The sequence below is a fragment of the Scyliorhinus canicula genome, chromosome 1 (assembly GCF_902713615.1).
Source record: "Scyliorhinus canicula chromosome 1, sScyCan1.1, whole genome shotgun sequence".
Lineage (NCBI taxonomy): Eukaryota > Metazoa > Chordata > Chondrichthyes > Carcharhiniformes > Scyliorhinidae > Scyliorhinus > Scyliorhinus canicula.
In genome coordinates, this window is record NC_052146.1 from 48,742,127 (window position 1) to 48,762,394 (window position 20,268).

General features: G+C 45.5%; 1 protein-coding gene across 1 annotated transcript in view; it reads left to right on the plus strand.

Moving 5' to 3' along the window:
* zmat5 (zinc finger, matrin-type 5) overlaps positions 1–20,268 on the plus strand; it is a 35,366-nt gene that overhangs the window by 10,144 nt on the left and 4,954 nt on the right. The window contains exons 2-4 of the mRNA XM_038790453.1: positions 1,591–1,653; positions 4,014–4,094; positions 18,845–18,941. Coding sequence (XP_038646381.1) covers positions 1,591–1,653; positions 4,014–4,094; positions 18,845–18,941 — 241 coding nt within the window. The remainder of the gene's footprint in view (positions 1–1,590; positions 1,654–4,013; positions 4,095–18,844; positions 18,942–20,268) is intronic.

The window sequence follows — 20,268 nt, forward strand, 5'->3', positions numbered from 1 at the left end:
ATCTAAGCCCTTATCACTAGACTATCCTAATTAATGATGAGAAATCCAACATAGTTTGAATTGAACTGATTCCGTAACCTTGAACCACTTACTTGAGAAAAGAGTGTTTTAGGAGCTATTTTTAAGGCATTATGTTTGCATTTTGATGGTTGGTATGCAAGTTCTGGGTGGGGCAATGTTTGAGATCCTACAAATGGCTTCAGGCCCTGAGTTAGGTAGGAGAACATCAGACTCCCAAAAATGTTGTTACTCCATAACCCCTATTCAGAGTGCTTGCAGAATAATACAAACTGCAGCAGAGAAGTAGACCATTTGGCTCTTTATGTTGGCATTTCAACTGGAATTATATTTCCTTAGTCTGCTTTTATATTTGTTTTCAAGTATTCACGCAGCACCCTTCTAATTTCTTCTCTTTTATTCTTCTGCTGATGATCTTTCGAAACTCAGTAAGTTTAAACTTCAGTTAGATATTTTCCTGCAATCAATTTGAATCTCAAACTTTTTATTATTTTGAAAATTTCTTATTGATTACACTTTAACCTCCATTCCAGTGTAAAGGCCTCAAAACTTTGAGCTTTTCATCATAATTATAACCTCTCTCTCTCTTGGTAGAATTGTAATGATTATTTGCTGCCCTTTCCCTGTTTCTAATATTCTTCTAAATGGACACCCCCACTTTCATGCAAATTTCTGATCATATCTATGGTTTCCCTTAACAATTAACTAATCAATTAAATTATCCAAACATGATCTGCCTATTACTGTTCATGATTTCTGTCACTGAATGACCTGTATCTTTTGAAGTATAGTATGATTTCATCCTATTATGATCAGCAGTTTTCCTACACTGAAGCAAGACTAATGACATTACAATCACTTGGGTTATCCTTGATTTCTGTTTTTTTTTTAAATGGGTGTAATACTTTCGACACTCACCTGTCCTTAGCACAGTTCCTATTTTTGATTGTGTGGAGATCAAGCAAGAGCACCATTGGGCTGTGCTATACGTCCTTCAGTTTAAAAAACACTTTTTTATGTGTGTGGTTGTGCACTTGGATAAGGTACCAATGGGTGATCACTGCTGGTAAAATTGTACCCCATGATGCTTCTGGGAAGAAAGAAAATCCAATTTAAAGTGGAAGAAGTAATACCTAAAAGACTACTTTCAGTTAATGTAAAATCTGATTTTATTAACTTTGTATTTTCTTATGCCGATTTATCAACCTCCTTTCCTCTTGCAGGTATTCATTCTTCCCTGTAGCATAAAAGCCAAAATACTGATTGCCCTCTGGCACCTTGACTTAAAAAAATACAACTTGAAATGTCAGTAGTCTGTTTGGCCATGATAATAGGGAGACATAGCTGCCAAGGTTACTCCTACCCATACTGATGCGGGTTCAGTAGAGGTCACATGATAATGATGTGTGGGAATACTGGCTGATTTTCACCTCCCTTACCGAGTGCTCCCCAACTGTCATGAAGACTAAGCTTAGTAAACTGAAATGTGCCTTTGTTAATTTGAAAATGTTGTAATACGAAATGGCCTTTTTAAAAATAAAAAGTACTATGTGCTGTGATTTTGGATTTCAGATAATGCCACAATCTTGGCAGAAGAACTTGCCAAAAAGCCTTGCCGAAAGTTTCTACAATCGGGTAAGTGCAGAAATGTCAAAAAGATAAACCATAGGGACTGAATAGTGCAGTTTGTTAAGTGCATTCTCTTATCTCTGGGACTTGCGTCTAAACCTTACTTGGGGTAATAAAGTTGATGTTCTTTACCTTTTCCCAGTGGTGTGGGTACAAAAACACAAAAGTGCCATTACGCTGGCAATAAGTAGCATAAAGCATCCTTATTCCCAAGGCCACTCCTGTCATTAGAGATGAGAATGTGAATGTTGCATGCTGTAATATTCCCAGCTGAATTATGGGATAAAAGCAACAGTAAATCTTCTCTTCTGTGTTTCTAAAGCAGTACCGTTGTCCTTTCGTACTATACCCAAGTGACCATTATTTGTATGACTCTTAAAATCCGTCAGCAGTTATTTTGACCGTAGGAAGCTTCATAACTAGCTGATTCTGTCCACATCCAACATCAACTCCGTAAAAATTCAACAGGAACTCCTGAATAGCAGGCAAAAGTAAGAATCTTGACTAGTATTCCACTTCCCTAAGCAAGTGGCATTGATGTCAGTTTTGCTTCCTGCACTGCTGTTTGGCCTAAATTCTGCCAATTTGGCATAATCTGGGAATTGAACCCAGATTTAATATTATTAAAACTTCTTTGATTTGACTCTGGGAGGGCATTTACAGGTGCAACTTTAAATGAAATAACTTTAAAACAAATTAGACTTTCCCATTAAAACCAACACAAAAGCTGTGGTTAGGTTCTGGTGGACTTTTCCCTTCAAGAAAAAAAACATTATATACCCTGTAGATTAAAATAAGTTACATTGCTAAATTCCTATATTGGTAAATAAAATAACTAAATGAAATAAATCAAAAAATATAAAATAAATACGGTAACTTTCTGTTTGCCTCCCGTTTGTAATTGATCATGCTTCCCCAAACTTCCTACTCTCCGCACATCCCGCTTTCTGACGCTTGTGGCTGCAGACCCATCCTCCCGCTGACCCTCTCATTGCTGACCCATGGATTCACTGGCTGTCCTCCTGAATCCTCCATCCCACTGATCCTTTCTTTCTCTGAACCTCCAACTCCCCAATTCCTCCCGTTCAGCACTTCCCTTGCATGGATCAAGTCAATGCAGCTTTCCCTCCCTCTCGCCGCTCATCTCTAGAGCCCTTGCTCACAGCAAGAGTTCAAGAAAGGGAAATGGTCAGCAGAAGAGTTGGGGAGCGAGAGGTTCGGCAAGAAGGTGGCAGGAAGCAGGAGAGGCTGAAAGCCGGAGCATCAACAGCGTGAGAGGTCAGGGAGTGGGAAAGTGGCGTCAATTAGGTCATGTGGCTTTATGTCAGACTAGTAATAAACAACTTGATTCTAGGGAAGGAGACTATTACCCGATCCCCATCCATATATCCTTTGGGCAGCCAACAGGAGATATGAGATTAACAATAGAAAACGCTAGACAATCTCAGCAGGTCTGACAGCATCTGTGGAGATAGAACGGAGCTAATGTTGAGTCTGGATGACTTTGTCAAAGCTAGAGAGAACTGGAAATAGGATGAGAGTATACTTTTGGGGGCAGGGTGAGTGGAGCAGTGGGGCCAACGGTAGGTGGAGATTGACAAAGATGCTGTGGACAAAAAGAAAGGGAATGTAAATGGTGGTGACAGTGACGAAGAAACGTACTTATAGTGGCACATTAAGAGATGAGAAGTGGGGAGTAGTCCATCACACTCCTGACTTGCAGCATGTTGGTGGTGGACAGGCTTTGGGGAGTCAGGAGGTGAGTTACAACCTGCAGGATTCCTAGCCTCTGATCTGCTCTTGTAGCCACAATACTTATATACTGAGGTAAACAGTCTGTCAAAGGACAACTTGGAATAGGAAACAGATGGCTTTAGTGGTGTGGGGAAGGGGAGACAAAGGTGAGGGGAAAACAGATCGATGGAAGAAATGAAATGAATTGATGGACATAAAAATGGGGTGAAGGTGGTGGAGAGTGCGTTCACAATTGTTGAACTCAATGTTAAGTCTGGAAGGCTGTAATGTGTCTGTTCCTCCAGTTTGCGTTGGGCTTCACTGGAGCATTGTAACAGGCCAAGGACAGACATGTGTGATACTGTCAAAGTAGGATATCAGGATTTTCCAAGGGCAGGTGCAGACTTGATGGGCCAAATGGCACTGTCAATTCCATGCTATGATACCCAAAATGATTATTCTATCTAGACCTTCCCTTTCCAATGTGACTCGGATTGCAAACTGTATTTATGTTTCTGTGCATTGGTGCCCTATTGTATCCTATTATTAATTATATAGTCGATCATTTTATTTTATAAATTTTTCTCCATCCTTTGTTATTAGTATGATTTTTAATGACTTTTTTTCTACAGGTCAGTGTGATTTTGGTGCGAATTGCAAATTCTCCCATATGACTGATGAGGATGTTCAACAGCTGAGACAAACTGTGGAAGGTACAAGCAAGTGAATCTATTGTGTAACATGTGAATTAAAGGAGGCGGTGTGTGAAAACAATATATGCTGCCAAATCTTCAATCACTGGGTACAATCCAGTCATAGTTGATTCAATTATATTTAACAGCTGAATCTCTTTCAAAAAAGTTTTGTCTCGTACCTCAAATTTCATTTTCTCTGCTCCCAAATAACAATCTAAGACCATGTACACAAAATTGCTGTTTGCAGCCCTCCTTCCATTATGTTGGTTCTCTGAACCCTTGCTGCTTTATGTGCCTCTGGATATCCACTTACAGCCTGCCCAACTGTGGGATTTTGTCAAAAGTTGGGATTCAGTGCTGTTTTTGTTGTCATCCTCACCTGTAAAAGAAACAGAGGGAATATTATTAGGTGTGGGGCTGTCTCACCTTCCATAAACTTGTAAAATAAGTATATTGAAATAGAGCTATTTAATGAAACCTCTGCCCCCTCCACCGGCCAATCCCCAATACATCTCCAGTTTCCGCTGTTTCTGTTGGCATATCCCAGCCAGAGATCAGTAATAGTGTTAAAATTAGTCCCCATGTTCTTGAATCGGGGAGAGAAACTGAAGATTCTTGATCAAAGTGCTCGCATATAGCTGTTGAATGCAAACAAGATTCAGTTCAAATGGTTGTATGAGATACTAAATATTACCATCCGGGTTCATATAAAAAATCCCTGTGCACTATTTAGCTAACTGTTGATGGACAGTCTACCTGAGTACCCCCTGTATCAATTTCATCCACTGCTTTAAAACTTACCTGTGCAATACAGCTGCTGGCACAAGAAGCAGTACCATTCAGGGGTCTCTCTTCTGTGGGGGGGGGGGGGGGGGGTGGTCTCTAGGGGGTCTCTGGTGGGGAGGTTGGTAGAGGGGGGGTTTGGTGGGGTTTGGGTGGTCCTCCGATAGACTTTGGGAGAAACTCTCTTGGTCCACCGCAGTACGTGCACGTGTTTTCAGACCTGGACTGGAGAATATGGTGCCTGGCCTGTTAATAAGATTCAAATGGGTTTAATGACCCATCTGCATCCTCCCGCTAGTGTGGAGCGCGAACTTCTAAGCCATCATCAGCGGAGGACTGAAGCATTGGAAATGGCCCTGCGCCAACCCTGTTTTTTCCCGATGCTGGATTCTCCGCTACCTCGGGAACTCCACTGTCAGCGGCAGATGACGGAGAATCCAGTCCACTTAAGTTTTTTTAAATAAATTTTTTAATTTGAGTTTTCTGACCATCATTTTCCCTTCTGTAATTTATATCGAGTAGGTAAATTGGCAACTGTTTCACTGGTGAAAGTATCATGCAAAATAATTGCAGCCCCTCCATGCTGAATTGTGGGTTTTTGCACTTTGAAGGTAACAGCAGACAACCCAAATCTCACCTGATTTTTTTTTTAGGTTGGCGACTGTGAAGGTTTATAGTTTAGTTCACTTTTCTTTGAATAACCGTAACTGAAATTATTAGAGGTTCGTTGCCCATGGATATCTGCTTCCGTGCTCCCCAGCCACAGTTTTCTACTAAATTGTTTTAGTGGACTCATTCTGGCATGCCCAGAAGCAAAAAGCTCTTGCTGGCAACTCCACAGAGAGCTCATAAAACCTGTACTAAATTAAATATACAAAGTAGTATGAACAGATTTTATATTGAGTAGCCTATTCTTTCCGATGTATTGTCTAAGGTTAATTTTTTAGTTTTATACTTTTAAAAATTCCATGTGATGCAGTTGCGGATGCATACTAACTTTAAATGTGCCAGAGGCTGATAAGAATGGCTGTCAGCTACTGTTTCCCCCACAAAGTGAGCTCCCATGCTAGTTAATCCATTGTAAATATGTAGCAAGTGAAGAAATTAAGCTAGTCTACTGTGGAAGTTAATATATTAATGGAATGTACTTAGAGACGACAATGAGGTAAAATTAATCTCTAACCCTTCCTGCAGGTGTCACTGTTGTGTTTGTCACCAAATATACTACTACCACCTTAATGTAGGAACGTTCAGGACTGGAAAAGGCTATTTAGATCCACCTTGCTGGCTCCAGAGCTTTTAAAAAAGAGTTAGCTTATCACATGTTTTTTAAAAAAAACTTCCAATTAAAGAGCGATTTAGCATGGCCGATCCACATACCCTGCACATCTTTGGGTGTGGTGGTGAGGCCCATGCAGACACGGGGAGAATAAGACCATAAGACATAGGAGTGGAAGTAAGGCCATTCGGCCCATCGAGTCCACTCCGCCATTCAATCATGGCTGATGGGCATTTCAACTCCACCTACCAGCATTCTCCCCGTAGCCCTTAATTCCTCGCGACATCAAGAATTTATCTATCTCTGCCTTGAAGCCATTTAGCGTCCCGGCCTCCACTGCACTCCGCGGCAATGAATTCCACAGGCCCACCACTCTCTGGCTGAAGAAATGTCTCCGCATTTCTGTTCTGAATTTACCCCCTAAATCGTTTATTGTCACGAGTAGGCTTCAAATGAAGTTACTGTGAAAAGCCCCTATCTCCACATTCCGGTGCCTGTTCGGGGAGGCTGTTACGGGAATCGAACCGTGCTGCTGGCCTGCTTGGTCTGCTTTCAAAGCCAGCGATTTAGCCCTGTGCTAAACAGATCATAAGGCTTGTGCCTTAAGAATGTGCAAACTCCACACAGACAATGACTCGGGGCCAGGATTGAACCCAGGTTTCGGCACCGTAAGGCAGCAATGCGCCACCCTCACTTATCACATGTGTCACGACGTGTCAAAATGTTTTACAACCAATGGGTCAGTTTGTCAGTGCAGTTGTGGCACCTGTAGCCACCTCTGACAACCAATTTGATACATAGCAAGATCCCACAAATAACAATTTGTTGAATGGTTTTATCTATTTTTGGTATTCTTTAAGTGAGGGATGTTGGACAATCCATTGGGGAAAGTATTTGCTCTTTGAATGTTGACACGGAATCCTGAAAGTAGACGAGGACTCAATTTAACATTTCACCCGAACAATAGCCACTCTTGACTGCAGCACTTTCTCAGCACCATCATTTTGCAAGAAATCGTAGAATCACTAGAGTGCAGAAGGAGACCATTCAGCCCATCGAGTTTGTACCGACCCTTCGAATGAGCACTCTACCCAGTCCCACTCCCTCCTATCCCCGTAACCCCATAGCCTAACCTGCATATCCATGAACACTGGGAGCAATTTATCCTGGCCAATCCACCCAACACGCACATCTTTGGACTGTGAATTCTTTGAAATGTTAAACCAAGATCCCATTTGCATGTTCAGTTGGACTGCAAAGCTTGCAGAACATTCAACAGTTCCGCCATCACCTTGTCCAACAATTCTCCCTCAAATGTCTTGTCAGGATAGATAGGATGAATGTGTGGCTTGAGAGATGGTGCAAGAGGGAGGGATTCAAATTCCTGGGGCATTGGAACCAGTTCTGGGGGAGGTGGGACCAATACAAACCGGACGGTCTGCACCTGGGCAGGACTGTAACCGATGTCCTAGGGTGGGTGTTTGCTAGAGCTGTTGGGGCGGGTTTAAAACTAATGTGGCAGGGGGATGGCAATTGATGCAGGAAGTTGGAAGGTAGTGAAACAGGGACAGAAACAAAAGGCAGTAAGGGGGAAAGTGTAAGGCAGAGAAGCCATAGTCAAAAAGGGCGACAATACAAGGTACAGTGACTGAGGGGAGCTCAGTGAATAGGCCCAGTAATACAAAAAGGAATAAAACGGGAAGTAAAAACATTAATGGTAAGCGATGCGGCAGGTTGTTACATGAAGATATGGGTTCAACAACAAGGATAATTAGGAGAAAAATTGAGAGGAAATATAACTTCGGAGAGGTTACTGATCGAGGTGTTAAGATTCAAATCGGAGGTAAAAAAGCCAACATAAGTGTACTTTACCTGAATGCTCGTCGCATTCGGAATAAGGTAAATGAGTTGATGGCGCAAAACATCGTGAATGACTATGATTTAGTGGTCATTACTGAAACATGGTTAAAGGATGGTCGTCATGACTAGGAGTTAAATATCCATGGGTATCAAACTATTCGGAAGGACAGAGTGAATGGTAAGGGAGGTGGTATAGCTCTGTTATTTAAGGATGACATCCGGGCAATAGTAAGGGATGGCATTGGTGCTATGGAGGATAAGGTTGAATCCATTTGGGTGGAAATCAGGAATAGTAAGGTGCAAAAGTCACTGATAGGAGTAGGCCACCAAATAGTAACATTATGGTGGGGCAGGCAAATAAACAAAGAAATAACGGATGCATGTAGAAATGGCACAGCAGTTATCATGGGGGATTTTAATCTACATGTTGATTGGTTTAACCAGGTTGGTCAAGGCAACCTTGAGGAGGAGTTTATAGAATGTATCCGCGATAGTTTCCTAGAACAGTATGTAATGGAACCTACGAGGGAACAAGCGGTCCTAGATCTTGTCCTGTGTAATGAGACAGAATTGATTCATGATCTCATAGTTAGGGATCCTCTCGGAAGGAGCGATCACAATATGGTGGAATTTAAAATACAGATGGAGGGTGAGAAGGTAAAATCAAATACTAGTGTTTTGTGTTTAAACAAAGGAGATTACAATGGGATGAGAGGAGAACTAGCTAAGGTAGACTGGGAGCAAAGACTTTATGGTGGAACAGTTGAGGAACAGTGGAGAACCTTCCAAGTGATTTTTCACAGTGCTCAGCAAAGGTTTATACCAACAAAAAGGAAGGACGGTAGAAAGAGGGAAAAGCGACCGAGGATATCTAAGGAAATAAGGGAGAGTATCAAATTGAAGGAAAAAGCATACAAAGTGGCAAAGATTAGTGGGAGACTAGAGGACTGGGAAATCTTTAGGGGGCAACAGAAAGCTACTAAAAACCTATAAGGAAGATTAAGATAGATTATGAGAGTAAACTTGCTCAGAATATAAAAACAGATAGTAAATGTTTTTACAAATATATAAAACAAAAAGAGTGGCTAAGGTAAATATTGGTCCTTTAGAGCATGAGAAGGGCGTTTTAATAATGGGAGATGAGGAAATGGCTGAGGAACTGAACAGGTTTTTTGGGTCGGTCTTCACAGTGGAAGACACAAATAATGTGCAAGTGACTGATAGAAATGAGGCTATGACAGGCGAGGACCTTGAGAGGATTGTTATCACTAAGGAGGGAGTGATGGGCAAGCTAATGGGGCTAAAGGTACACAAGTCTCCTGGCCCTGATGGAATACATCCCAGAGTGCTAAAAGAGATGGCTAAGGAAATTGCAGATGCACTAGTGATAATTTACCGAAATTCACTAGACTCTGGGGTGGTCCCGGTGGATTGGAAATTAGCAAACGTGACGCCACTGTTTAAAAAAGGAGGTAGGCAGAAAGCAGGAAATTATAGGCCAGTGAGCTTAACTTCGGTAGTAGGGAAGATGCTGGAATCTATCATCAAGGAAGAAATTGCGAGGCATCTGGATAGAAATTGTCCCATTGGGCAGACGCAGCATGGGTTCGTAAAGGGCAGGTCATGCCTAACTAATTTAGTGGAATTTTCTGAGGACATTACCAGTGCAGTAGATAACGGGGAGCCGATGGATGTGGTATATCTGGATTTCCAGAAAGCCTTTGACAAGGTGCCACACAAAAGGTTGCTGCATGAGATAAAGATGCACGGCATTAAGGGTAAAGTAGTAGCATAGATAGAGGATTGGTTAATTAATAGAAAGCAAAGAGTGGGGATTAATGGGTGTTCTCTGGTTGGCAGTCAGTAGCTAGTGGTGTCCCTCAGGGATCAGTGTTGGGCCCACAATTGTTCACAATTTACATCGATGATTTGGAGTTGGGGACCAAGGGCAATGTTTCCAATTTTGCAGACGACACTAAGGTGAGTGGTTAAAGCGAAAAGTGCAGAGGATACTGGAAGTCTGCAGAGGGATTTGGATAGGTTAAGTGAATGGGCTAGGGTCTGGCAGATGGAATACAATGTTGACAAATGAGGTTATCCATTTTGGTAGGAATAACAGCAAACGGGATTATTATTTAAATGATAAAATATTAAAACATGCTGCTGTGCAGAGAGACCTGGGTGTGCTAGTGCATGAGTCGCAAAAAGTTGGTTTACAGGTGCAACGGGTGATTAAGAAGGCAAATGGGAGACTTCCGGTTGCGGCTATGACTAGCTAAGCCGCACATTTGGAAGCTCCTGCAACAAAGGTGTTTTTGGGCCAATTGGAGGGCCCCAACGGCGCTGAAAAAACGAATCCCGGTGGGGGAAGGTCCCCTGAGGAGAACTAGACCGATTTTATGGTCGGTACCCGGAGTGGAGCGGCAAGAAAAACGGCAGCAGCTCCCCAAAAAAAGCGGGGGAAGAAAATCAAAATGGCGGCCGGCGGTGCACCGGAGGAGTGGAAGAAATGGGCGGAGGAGCAGCAGGCCGCTCTCCTCCGTTTTTTCACGGAGATGAAAGTGGAACTCTTAGAGTCCATGAACGCGACGGCCACCAGGTTGGTGGGAGCCCAGGCGATCCAAGAGGCGTCGATTAAAGATCTGCAGCAGGAGATGGCCGCGAGGGAGGAGGAGGCCACAGTCATCGGGGCAAAGGTGGAGGTGCACGAGGCACTCCACATGAAGTGGCAGAGCCGCTTCGAGGAGCTGGACACTCGGATGAGGAGGAAAAATTTGAGGATCCTGGGCCTGGAAGAAGGCCTGGAGGGGTCGGATCTCCCGGGATATGTGGCGGAGATGTTGAGCTCCCTGATGGGGGAAGGGGCCGGTCCGGCGCCCCTGGAATTGGAAGAGGCATACCGGGTCATGGCCAGGAGGCCTAGGGCAAACGAGCCCCCGAGGGTGGTGCTGGTGCGGTTCCAGCGGCTAAGTGATCGAGAGAAAGTCCTGAGGTGGGCTAAAAGGGAGAAAAGCAGCAAGTGGCAGAACTCGACGGTAAGGGTGTACCAGGACTGGAGTGCGGAGGTGGCAAAGCGGCGGGCCCGGTACAACCGGACAAAGGCGGTGCTACACGCGAAAAAGATCAAATTTGGAATGTTGCAACCGGCGCGCTTGTGGGTCACCTACAAGGACCAACATCATTATTTCGAGTCCCCAGAGGAGGCCTGGACCTTTGTACAAGAGGAAAAGTTGGACACGAACTAAAACCTGGGAGCACCGGCGGTCGTAGCCGCCGGGGGACTCTTGATTGTGCAAGTGGCCCTTTTCTTTTTCAGGCCAGGTCGGAACTGGGTAACAGTTTCGTGGAGTGTTTGGGGTGTTTTTTCTCGAACGGTTGACTTTTCTGAATATTTTGAAGGTTTCGAGTTGTTGGGTGTTTCTGTATATTTGTACTGTTGAAATCTCTATTGTGGGTCGTTGGCTTCTTATGGGGTGTTTTTTCCCGTTTCCAATTTCCCTTAGTTATTTACCCCTCTTACCCTTTTTCTTTGGGTGCTTGGGGGGGGTTTTTTGTTCTTTTTTTTCTTTTCGGGTTATGGTTATCTGCGGTTATTTATACTGTTTGATGGAGGGTGATGGTTGGGCACACTGTTAGTTGATAGTTAGTTAATTATTTTGTTATTTAAGTATGTAGTTAAGTATTTATGTATTTAGTTGCCATTGGGTATTTGTATTTATATCGTTAAGTTGGGGAGACGGGACGGGGGGGAGCGGGTTGATTATGCGGGTCTTTCTCGGGGGTTTTAAGGGGATCTTTCACGGGCGCAGATGGGGTGAACCGGGAGGAGTCGGAATGTGGCAGGAGCAGCCGGGTCAGCGGAGACCAGCTGACTCTCGGGAGTACGATGTGGGGTACATCGCGGCTAGGAGGGGTCCTAGCCAGGGGGGGGGGGGGGGGGGGGGGAAGGGGGGGGGGACTGGGGGGGGACACCGGGTTGCTGCTAGAAAGACCAGGGACGAGAAGGGAAGAGCCGGGGGGGGTGGGGGGGGGGGGGGCCATCGCTATGGGAAGCGGGTCAGAAAAGAAGGGATGACCCGGGGCGAGCAAGGGACAAGACATGGCTAATCGACAGGGAGTAGGGACGGGTCGCTCTGCGACCCGATTGATCACGTGGAACGTAAGGGGGCTGAATGGGCCGGTCAAAAGATCAAGGGTCTTCTCACACCTGAAGGGACTGAAGGCTGATGTAGCAATGCTGCAGGAGACTCATTTGAGGGTAGCAGATCAGGTCCGCCTGAGAAGGGGGTGGGTGGGACAGGTGTTCCACTCAGGCTTGGATATCAAGAACCGGGGGGTGGCGATTTTGGTGGGAAAGAGAGTGTCGTTTGTGGCGGCAGAGGTGGTGGCAGACAAGGAGGGCAGGTACGTGATGGTGAGGGGTAGGCTGCAGGGAGAGAGTGTGGTACTGGTAAATGTGTATGCCCCGAACTGGGACGACGCGGGTTTTATGAGGCGCCTGCTGGGCCTCATCCCGGGACTGGAGGCAGGGGGCCTGATCATGGGAGGGGACTTTAATACGGTGTTAGACCCTGGGCTGGATAGATCGAGTTCCAGGACGAATAGGAGGCCGGCAGCGGCAGAGGTGTTAAGGGGGTTCATGGAGCAGATGGGAGGGGTAGACCCATGGAGATTTGGCAGGCCTAGGGCGAGGGAGTATTCTTTTTTCTCCCACGTCCACAGAGTGTACTCTAGGATCGATTTTTTCGTATTGAACAGGGGGCTGATACCGAGAGTGCAGGACACGGAGTACTCGGCCATTGCGATATCGGACCATGCACCACATTGGGTGGACGTGGACATGGGGGAGGCGCGGGACCAACGCCCGTTGTGGCGCCTGGATGTAGGGCTGTTGGCGGACGAAGAGGTGTGCAGAAGGGTGAGAACGGGCATTGAGAACTATCTGGGTACGAATGACACAGGTGAGGTGCAGGTGGGGACGGTCTGGGAGGCCTTGAAAGCAGTGATTAGAGGAGAGCTGATCTCCATAAGGGCACACAGAGAGAGGAAGGAGAGGCAGGAAAGGGAGAGGCTGGTGGGGGAGCTCCTAGAAGTAGATAGGAAATATGCGGCGGCGCCAGAGGAGGGGCTATTAAGGGAGCGGCGTAGCTTGCAGGCCAGGTTCGACCTACTGACCACTAGGAAGGCGGAAATGCAGTGGAGAAGGGCGCAGGGTGCGGCGTATGAGTACGGGGAAAAGGCGAGCAGGATGCTGGCACACCAGCTTCGTAAGCGAGATGCAGCCAGAGAGATTGGGGGAGTGAGAGAGAGGGGTGGGGATGTAGTGCAGAAGGGGCAAGAGGTGAATAGGGTCTTTAGGGACTTCTATAGGGAATTGTATAGGTCTGAACCGCCGAAGAGGAGAGGGGGAATGAAGAACTTTCTCGACAAATTGGGGTTCCCAAAGGTACAGGAGGAGCTGGTGGAAGGGTTGGGGGCGCCGATAGAGCTGCAGGAGCTAATTAAAGGGATAGGCCAGATGCAGGCGGGGAAGGCGCCGGGGCCGGATGGGTTCCCGGTGGAGTTTTACAGGAAATTTGTGGACTTGGTGGGTCCAGTGCTGGTGCGAGCCTTCAATGAGGCGCGCGAGGGGGGGGTTCTGCCTCCAACAATGTCGCAGGCCCTGATCTCCTTGATTTTGAAGCGGGACAAGGACCCGGTCCAGTGCGGGTCCTACAGGCCTATCTCCCTCTTAAATGTAGATGCCAAGCTGTTAGCAAAGGTCCTGGCAACCAGGATAGAGGACTGTGTGCCAGGGGTAGTCCATGAAGACCAGACGGGGTTCGTGAAGGGACGCCAACTTAACACAAATGTCCGGAGATTGTTAAATGTGATTATGATGCCAGCAGTGGAAGGGGAGGCGGAGATAGTGGTAGCGCTGGACGCGGAGAAGGCATTTGACAGGGTGGAGTGGGAATACTTGTGGGAGACGTTGGAAAGGTTTGGGTTTGGGGAGGGATTTATCAAGTGGGTAAAACTGCTCTATTCAGCTCCGATGGCAAGTGTGGTAACAAACGGGAGGAGGTCAGAATATTTTGGGCTCCATCGAGGTACTAGGCAGGGATGTCCCCTATCTCCCTTACTCTTTGCATTAGCGATTGAGCCGTTGGCGATGGCACTGAGGGGTTCAGGGGGGTGGAGAGGACTGACAAGGGGAGGGGAGGAACATCGGGTCTCGCTCTATGCGGATGATTTGTTGTTGTATGTGGCAGACCCGGAGGGGGGAATGCCGGAGGTAATGGGGATACTAGCGGAGTTCGGGGACTTTTCGGGATATAAATTAAATCTGGGGAAAAGTGAGGTCTTTGTAATACACCCGGGAGACCAAGGGGAGGGAATTGGGAGGCTCCCCTTCAAAAGAGCAGTTAAAAGTTTTAGGTATTTGGGGGTGCAGGTGGCAAAGAACTGGGGGACCCTACACAAGTTGAACTTTTCCAGACTGGTGGAGCAGATGGAGGAGGAGTTTAAGAGGTGGGACATGGTGCCGCTGTCGCTGGCAGGGAGGGTGCAGTCAGTTAAAATGACGGTCCTCCCGAGGTTCTTGTTTTTGTTCCAGTGTCTGCCCATCTTCCTCCCCAGGGCCTTTTTCAAGAAGGTAACGAGTAGTATCATGGGGTATGTGTGGGCACATGGCACCCCGAGAGTTAGAAGGGTCTTTTTGGAGCGGAGTAGGGATAGTGGAGGGCTGGCGTTACCCAACCTTTCAGGATATTACTGGGCGGCAAATACATCGATGGTACGAAAGTGGATGATGGAAGGGGAGGGGGCAGCCTGGAAGCGCATGGAGAGGGCGTCCTGCGGCAACATAAGCTTAGGGGCACTGGTAACGGCACCATGGCCGCTCCCTCCCACGAGGTATACCACGAGCCCGGTGGTGGCGGCCACCCTCAAGATCTGGGGGCAGTGGAGGCGACACAGGGGGGAAGTGGGAGGTCTGATAGGGGCACCACTAAGAGGGAACCACAGATTTGCGCCGGGAAACACAGGAGGGGGATTCCAGAGCTGGCAGAGGGCGGGTATTAGACAACTGAGGGACTTGTTTATAGAGGGGAGGTTTGCGAGCCTGGGAGAGCTGGAGGAGAAATTTGGGCTCCCCCCGGGGAACACGTTCAGGTACCTCCAAGTGAAGGCATTTGCCAGACGACAGGTAGCGGGGTTCCCCGCGCTCCCCGACAGGGGGGTGAGTGATAGGGTGCTATCAGGGGTCTGGGTCGGGGAGGGGAAGATCTCGGACATCTATAAGATTATGCAGGAGGTGGAGGAGGTACCAGTAGAGGAGCTGAAAGATAAGTGGGAGTTAGAGCTGGGGGAACAGATAGAGGACGGGACATGGGCAGACGCCCTGGAGAGGGTCAACTCGTCGTCGTCATGTGCGAGACTAAGTCTCATTCAATTTAAGGTACTGCATAGAGCCCACATGACGGGGACAAGGATGAGTCGGTTTTTCGGGGGTGAAGACAGGTGTATTAGATGTTCGGGAAGCCCTGCGAATCATGCACATATGTTTTGGGCATGTCCGGCACTGGAGGAGTTCTGGAAGGGGGTGGCAGGGACGGTGTCGAGAGTGGTGGGGTCCAGGGTCAAGCCAGGATGGGGACTTGCGATCTTCGGGGTTGGGGTGGAACCGGGGGTACAGGAGGCGAGGGAGGCTGGAATATTAGCCTTTGCGTCCTTGGTGGCTCGGAGGAGGATCCTGATTCAGTGGAGGGACGAAAGGCCTCCGAGTGTTAACACCTGGTTAAACGACATGGCAAACTTCATCCAATTGGAAAGGATCAAATTCGCCCTGAGAGGGTCGGTGCAGGGGTTTTCCAGGCGATGGCAACCCTTCCTAGACCTCTTGGATCAGAGATAGAAACTGAGGCCATGACAGCAGCAACCCGGGAGGGGAGTGGAGGGCGGGAGGGGGGGAGGGGGGGGGGGGAGGGGGGACAACGACGAAGGAAGTACGGTAGCGGCGGTGGCACGGGCAAGGCCTGCCCGAGGACGCTGCTAGAAATGATAAGTTGGTCTGACTGTCGGTTCGCCGGCGGGGGGGGGGGGGGGGGGGACGCGCGGGTGGGGGGGGGGGGATTTTTTTTTTTTTTTTTTTCTTTTTCTTGTTAAGTAGGGGGGTTTGACTTTGTTTTGTTATAATTTAAATGTAAATGTAGGGGGGGTTAAAATGTTTGTATTTTGAAAAATTCAATAAAAATTATTTTTAAAAAAAAAAAGAAGGCAAATGGAATTTTGTCCTTCATTGCTAGAGAGATGGAGTTTAAGACTAGGGAGGTTATGCTGCAATTCTATAAGGTGTTAGTGAGGCCACACCTGGAATATTGTGTTCAGTTTTGGTCTCCTTACTTGAGAAAGGACATACTGGCACTGGAGGGTGTGCAGAGGAGATTACTAAATTAATCTCAGAGCTGAAGGGGTTGGATTACGAGGAGAGGTTGAGTAGACCGGGACTGTACTCGTTGGAATTTAGAAGGATGAGGGGGATCTTATAGAAACATATAAAATTATGAAGGGAATAGATAGGATAGATGGAGGCAGGTTGTTTCCACTGGTGAGTGAAAGCAGAACTCGGGGGCATAGCCTCAAAATAAGGGGAAGTAGATTTAGGACTGAGTTTAGGAGGAACGTCTTCACCCAAAGGGTTGTGAATCTATGGAATTCCTTGCCCAGTGAGGCAGTAGAGGCTCCTTCATTAAATGTTTTTAAGATAAAGATAGATAGTTTATTGAAGAATAAAAGCATTAAGGGTTATGGTGTTCGGGCTGGAAAGTGGAGCTGAATCCACAAAAGATCAGCCATGATCTCATTGAATGGCGGAGCAGGTCGAGGGGCCAGATGGCCTACTCCTGCTCCTAGTTCTTATGTTCTTATCACTCTTGCTTAAATGACTGATGCGATCAGCTTCAGTCACCTCTTTGAGACGTCTGTTCTTAACACTGACCACTCTCTGTGAAACAGGTTGTAATTGTTTCTGCCCAGTCTCCTTAACTCTTCAGAGCTTCATCCCATGTCCCTCATTATCATTTTCAGAACCATGGGTAAGCAGTTTTTCATTTTCAATTTATTGATACCCTTGAGGATCTTGAATCCTCTCTATCCAACTTGGTAGTTTGATGCGAACTGTAAGCCCTACAGCTCATAGTCGTTACTTGAGGATAGACTCCTAATATTTCATTCAGCGAGCTTTCAAAAGATTGTTCTCCCCGATTCCTGCCCGCTTCATACACCTCCCAATCAGGATAACAAGCTGCTTCTTAAATGATTTTCCCTCACCACTCCACCCAGAAAAATTATTCCAGTCTACTGTGTAATACTTAGCACTTACATTCTGTGTAATATCAGACCTAAATTAATTTTTTTGCTAGTTTGAATCTATATTCACTCTCTGACTGGCGTGGTTTAATTTGGAATATTTTACAGTATTCATCTTTTATATTCCTCTATACACTGTCTGTGTGGAGTCTGCACGTCCTCCCTGTGTGTGCGTGGGTTTCCTCCGGGTGCTCCGGTTTCCTCCTACAGTCCAAAGATGTGCGGGTTAGGTGGATTGGCCATGCTAAATTGCCCGTAGTGTAAGGTTAATGGGGGGGATTGTTGGGTATACGGGTTACGTGGGTTTAAGTAGGGTGATCATTGTTCGGCACAACATCGAGGGCCGAAAGGCCTGTTCTGTGCTGTACTGTTCTAAGGTCTTTCAGTCACGTTTCAAAGGCTGAAACAGTCAAGTTCTCGGCACCTTTCTCCTGATTCTATCCACTAATAATCAGTCTTTTGCTGTGCTCCTCGCTATCTGCTGAGAGGAATTTTCACTTGGATTTTGAAGACCAGAGGGAGGTGAATCTGTGGAACTCTTTGCCGCAGAAGGCTGTGGAGGCCAAATCACTGAGTGTCTTAAAGACAGAGATAGATAGGTTCTTGATTTATAAGGGGATCAGGGGTTATGGGGAGAAGGCAGGAGAATGGGGATGAGAAAATATCAGCCATGATTGAATGGCGGAGCAGACTCGATAGGCCGAGTGGCCTAATTCTGCTCCTATGTCTTATGTCCTATGTCTTAAGGGCAGTTAGTACTGCAGTATGAGTTTAAACATTACTTCCTCTAGCTTGTGCTAGATATATCTGTATTCTGTTTGCTACGTTGATTACTGATTTCCAGTTATTGGACAGTCAACTAAAGACGTTGGTATGGAAAAAAGTATTACTGAGATTGTCATAGAAATTTTGCAGCAGAAGCAGTATCTCCAATCTAGTTAACTTGTGGGTGAGGAATGAGCCAGGCTATGGTAAACTGAATCACTGATCACAAGAAAGAAAACAACAGAAAAATCAGAGAAACGGGACAAGCATTTTGTAAATTTTCCAATCTAATTGATGGAGTGCCCTTGAGCAATAACACCTGACAAAACCCTTTCATGCAATTGAGTGAAAGCACAAGAATGGAATGGTTTATTATTTTCATTCCTCCATTGGTATTGTCTTTTGAACACACAATATCATTGTATACATTATATGGGGGTGGTTTAGCTCACTCGGCTAAATCGCTTGCTTTGAAAACAAACCAAGGCAGGCCAGCAGCACGGTTCGATTCCCGTACCAGCCTCCCTGGACAGGCGCCGGAATGTGGCGACTAGGGGCTTTTCACAGTAACTTCATTGAAGCCTACTTGTGACAATAAGCGATTTTCATTTTTATAAGTTGTCTTAGTAAAGTTAAGTTTCTCACACAAACTATGCTTAAGCAATTGTTAATATGTATTTTGAAAATTTTGCATTTGTTCTATCAGTATTATTTGAAATGCATTTTTTTACAGAAGAAAACAAAGTAGAACACAGTGACAGACCAGTACCTGATATTGATGAATGGTTGGCAAAGAGAACTAAGAGGAAAGAGAGCAATCCACACAGCAGGTAATTTATATACATCGCAACTGCTATATTGTACAAGCTTACAGTTGCAGCTGATTTGTGAACATGCTAATTGAGCCAATCGGCTACAATTTATAACTCGACAGATGGGAAATGTAATCAACAAGAAGCAGTTTTTTTTTGTTTAAAGGACAAAAACAGCCAGACCGGTGCTGCTGGTTTGTTCTGACTGGAGTTGCGGATTTACAGCAGCTGCTTTTAAACAAATTCCCATCAACAACAATTACCTTTTGATTAATTTTGGCAGTAATTTGACTTTGAGACCTTAAAAAGGCAGACTAGTGAAACACAATGTAGCCATTGCAAGCAGAATAATGCTTTGGATGTAATCTCTTCTAATCCTGTCACTGTAAAATAGTGTAACCCTCCACGTTTACCATCAGAAATTCCACAGGTTTTGCACGTTTCATTTATATTTTATTTTTCCTCATTAGATTGTTTTCCTTTTTTAGACTACACAGGTGACTTTACATTGACAAATAAATAGAAATGATGCACCATTTGTTACAGTTTCAGTCATAGTATATAAGCACAGAAAAGAAAGGGAATAACAAGTAATAACATTACTTTCACATTGCTCTTTTAACGTTTAAGAAAATTAAACTTTGCATACTTTTTCAAAAAAACTATATACAGTTTTGAAGTGCTAACAAATTGCATTTATGGAATCTGTTTCCTTAGTAGTGAGAATCTATAGTCCTGAAGAATGACATATTGTTCTATTCTTTCGTTTGTAACCATCGGCTCTCCTAGGGCAGATATGATGTCTGCTGTTTTGTAAACTCAGTCCTGTGCTTTTCACAACCTTGATGACCACATGCAGTGTGGGATTGTCCAGGTGAAGGGCAGTGCTAAACTGCATGTCATTATTTTTGTGGAACCATATTGTGTATGAGTGAGGTGTTATTTCTTTGTTTATTTTTGACCAAGAAGAATGCAGAGCTCCCAGTTTGGTGATGAACTCAAATCACACATTTTCTATCTACCTTTATGCATGGTGGGTGGGGGGAAATAAATTTGAATCCCTTTGATGTCTTGCTTGCTTAGTTACCTGGGTACATTTCAAATGTGGTTAAAAAAGGCAGCAAATGAGGGTTACCTTTGTATTTTTATATGAAAATGTACAAATTGAGGTATCATAAATTGTCGAATGACATACACATGTTGCAGGAGATTTACATTATACAAAGATGTGTTTATATACATTGAGCTTCACACATTTCTTTGAAATGCAGTGTTCCAAGTAGACAAACAAGGCAGCACCACAAACCTAAGTGAGAATGAATGGACAATGAACCACTTTTATTAA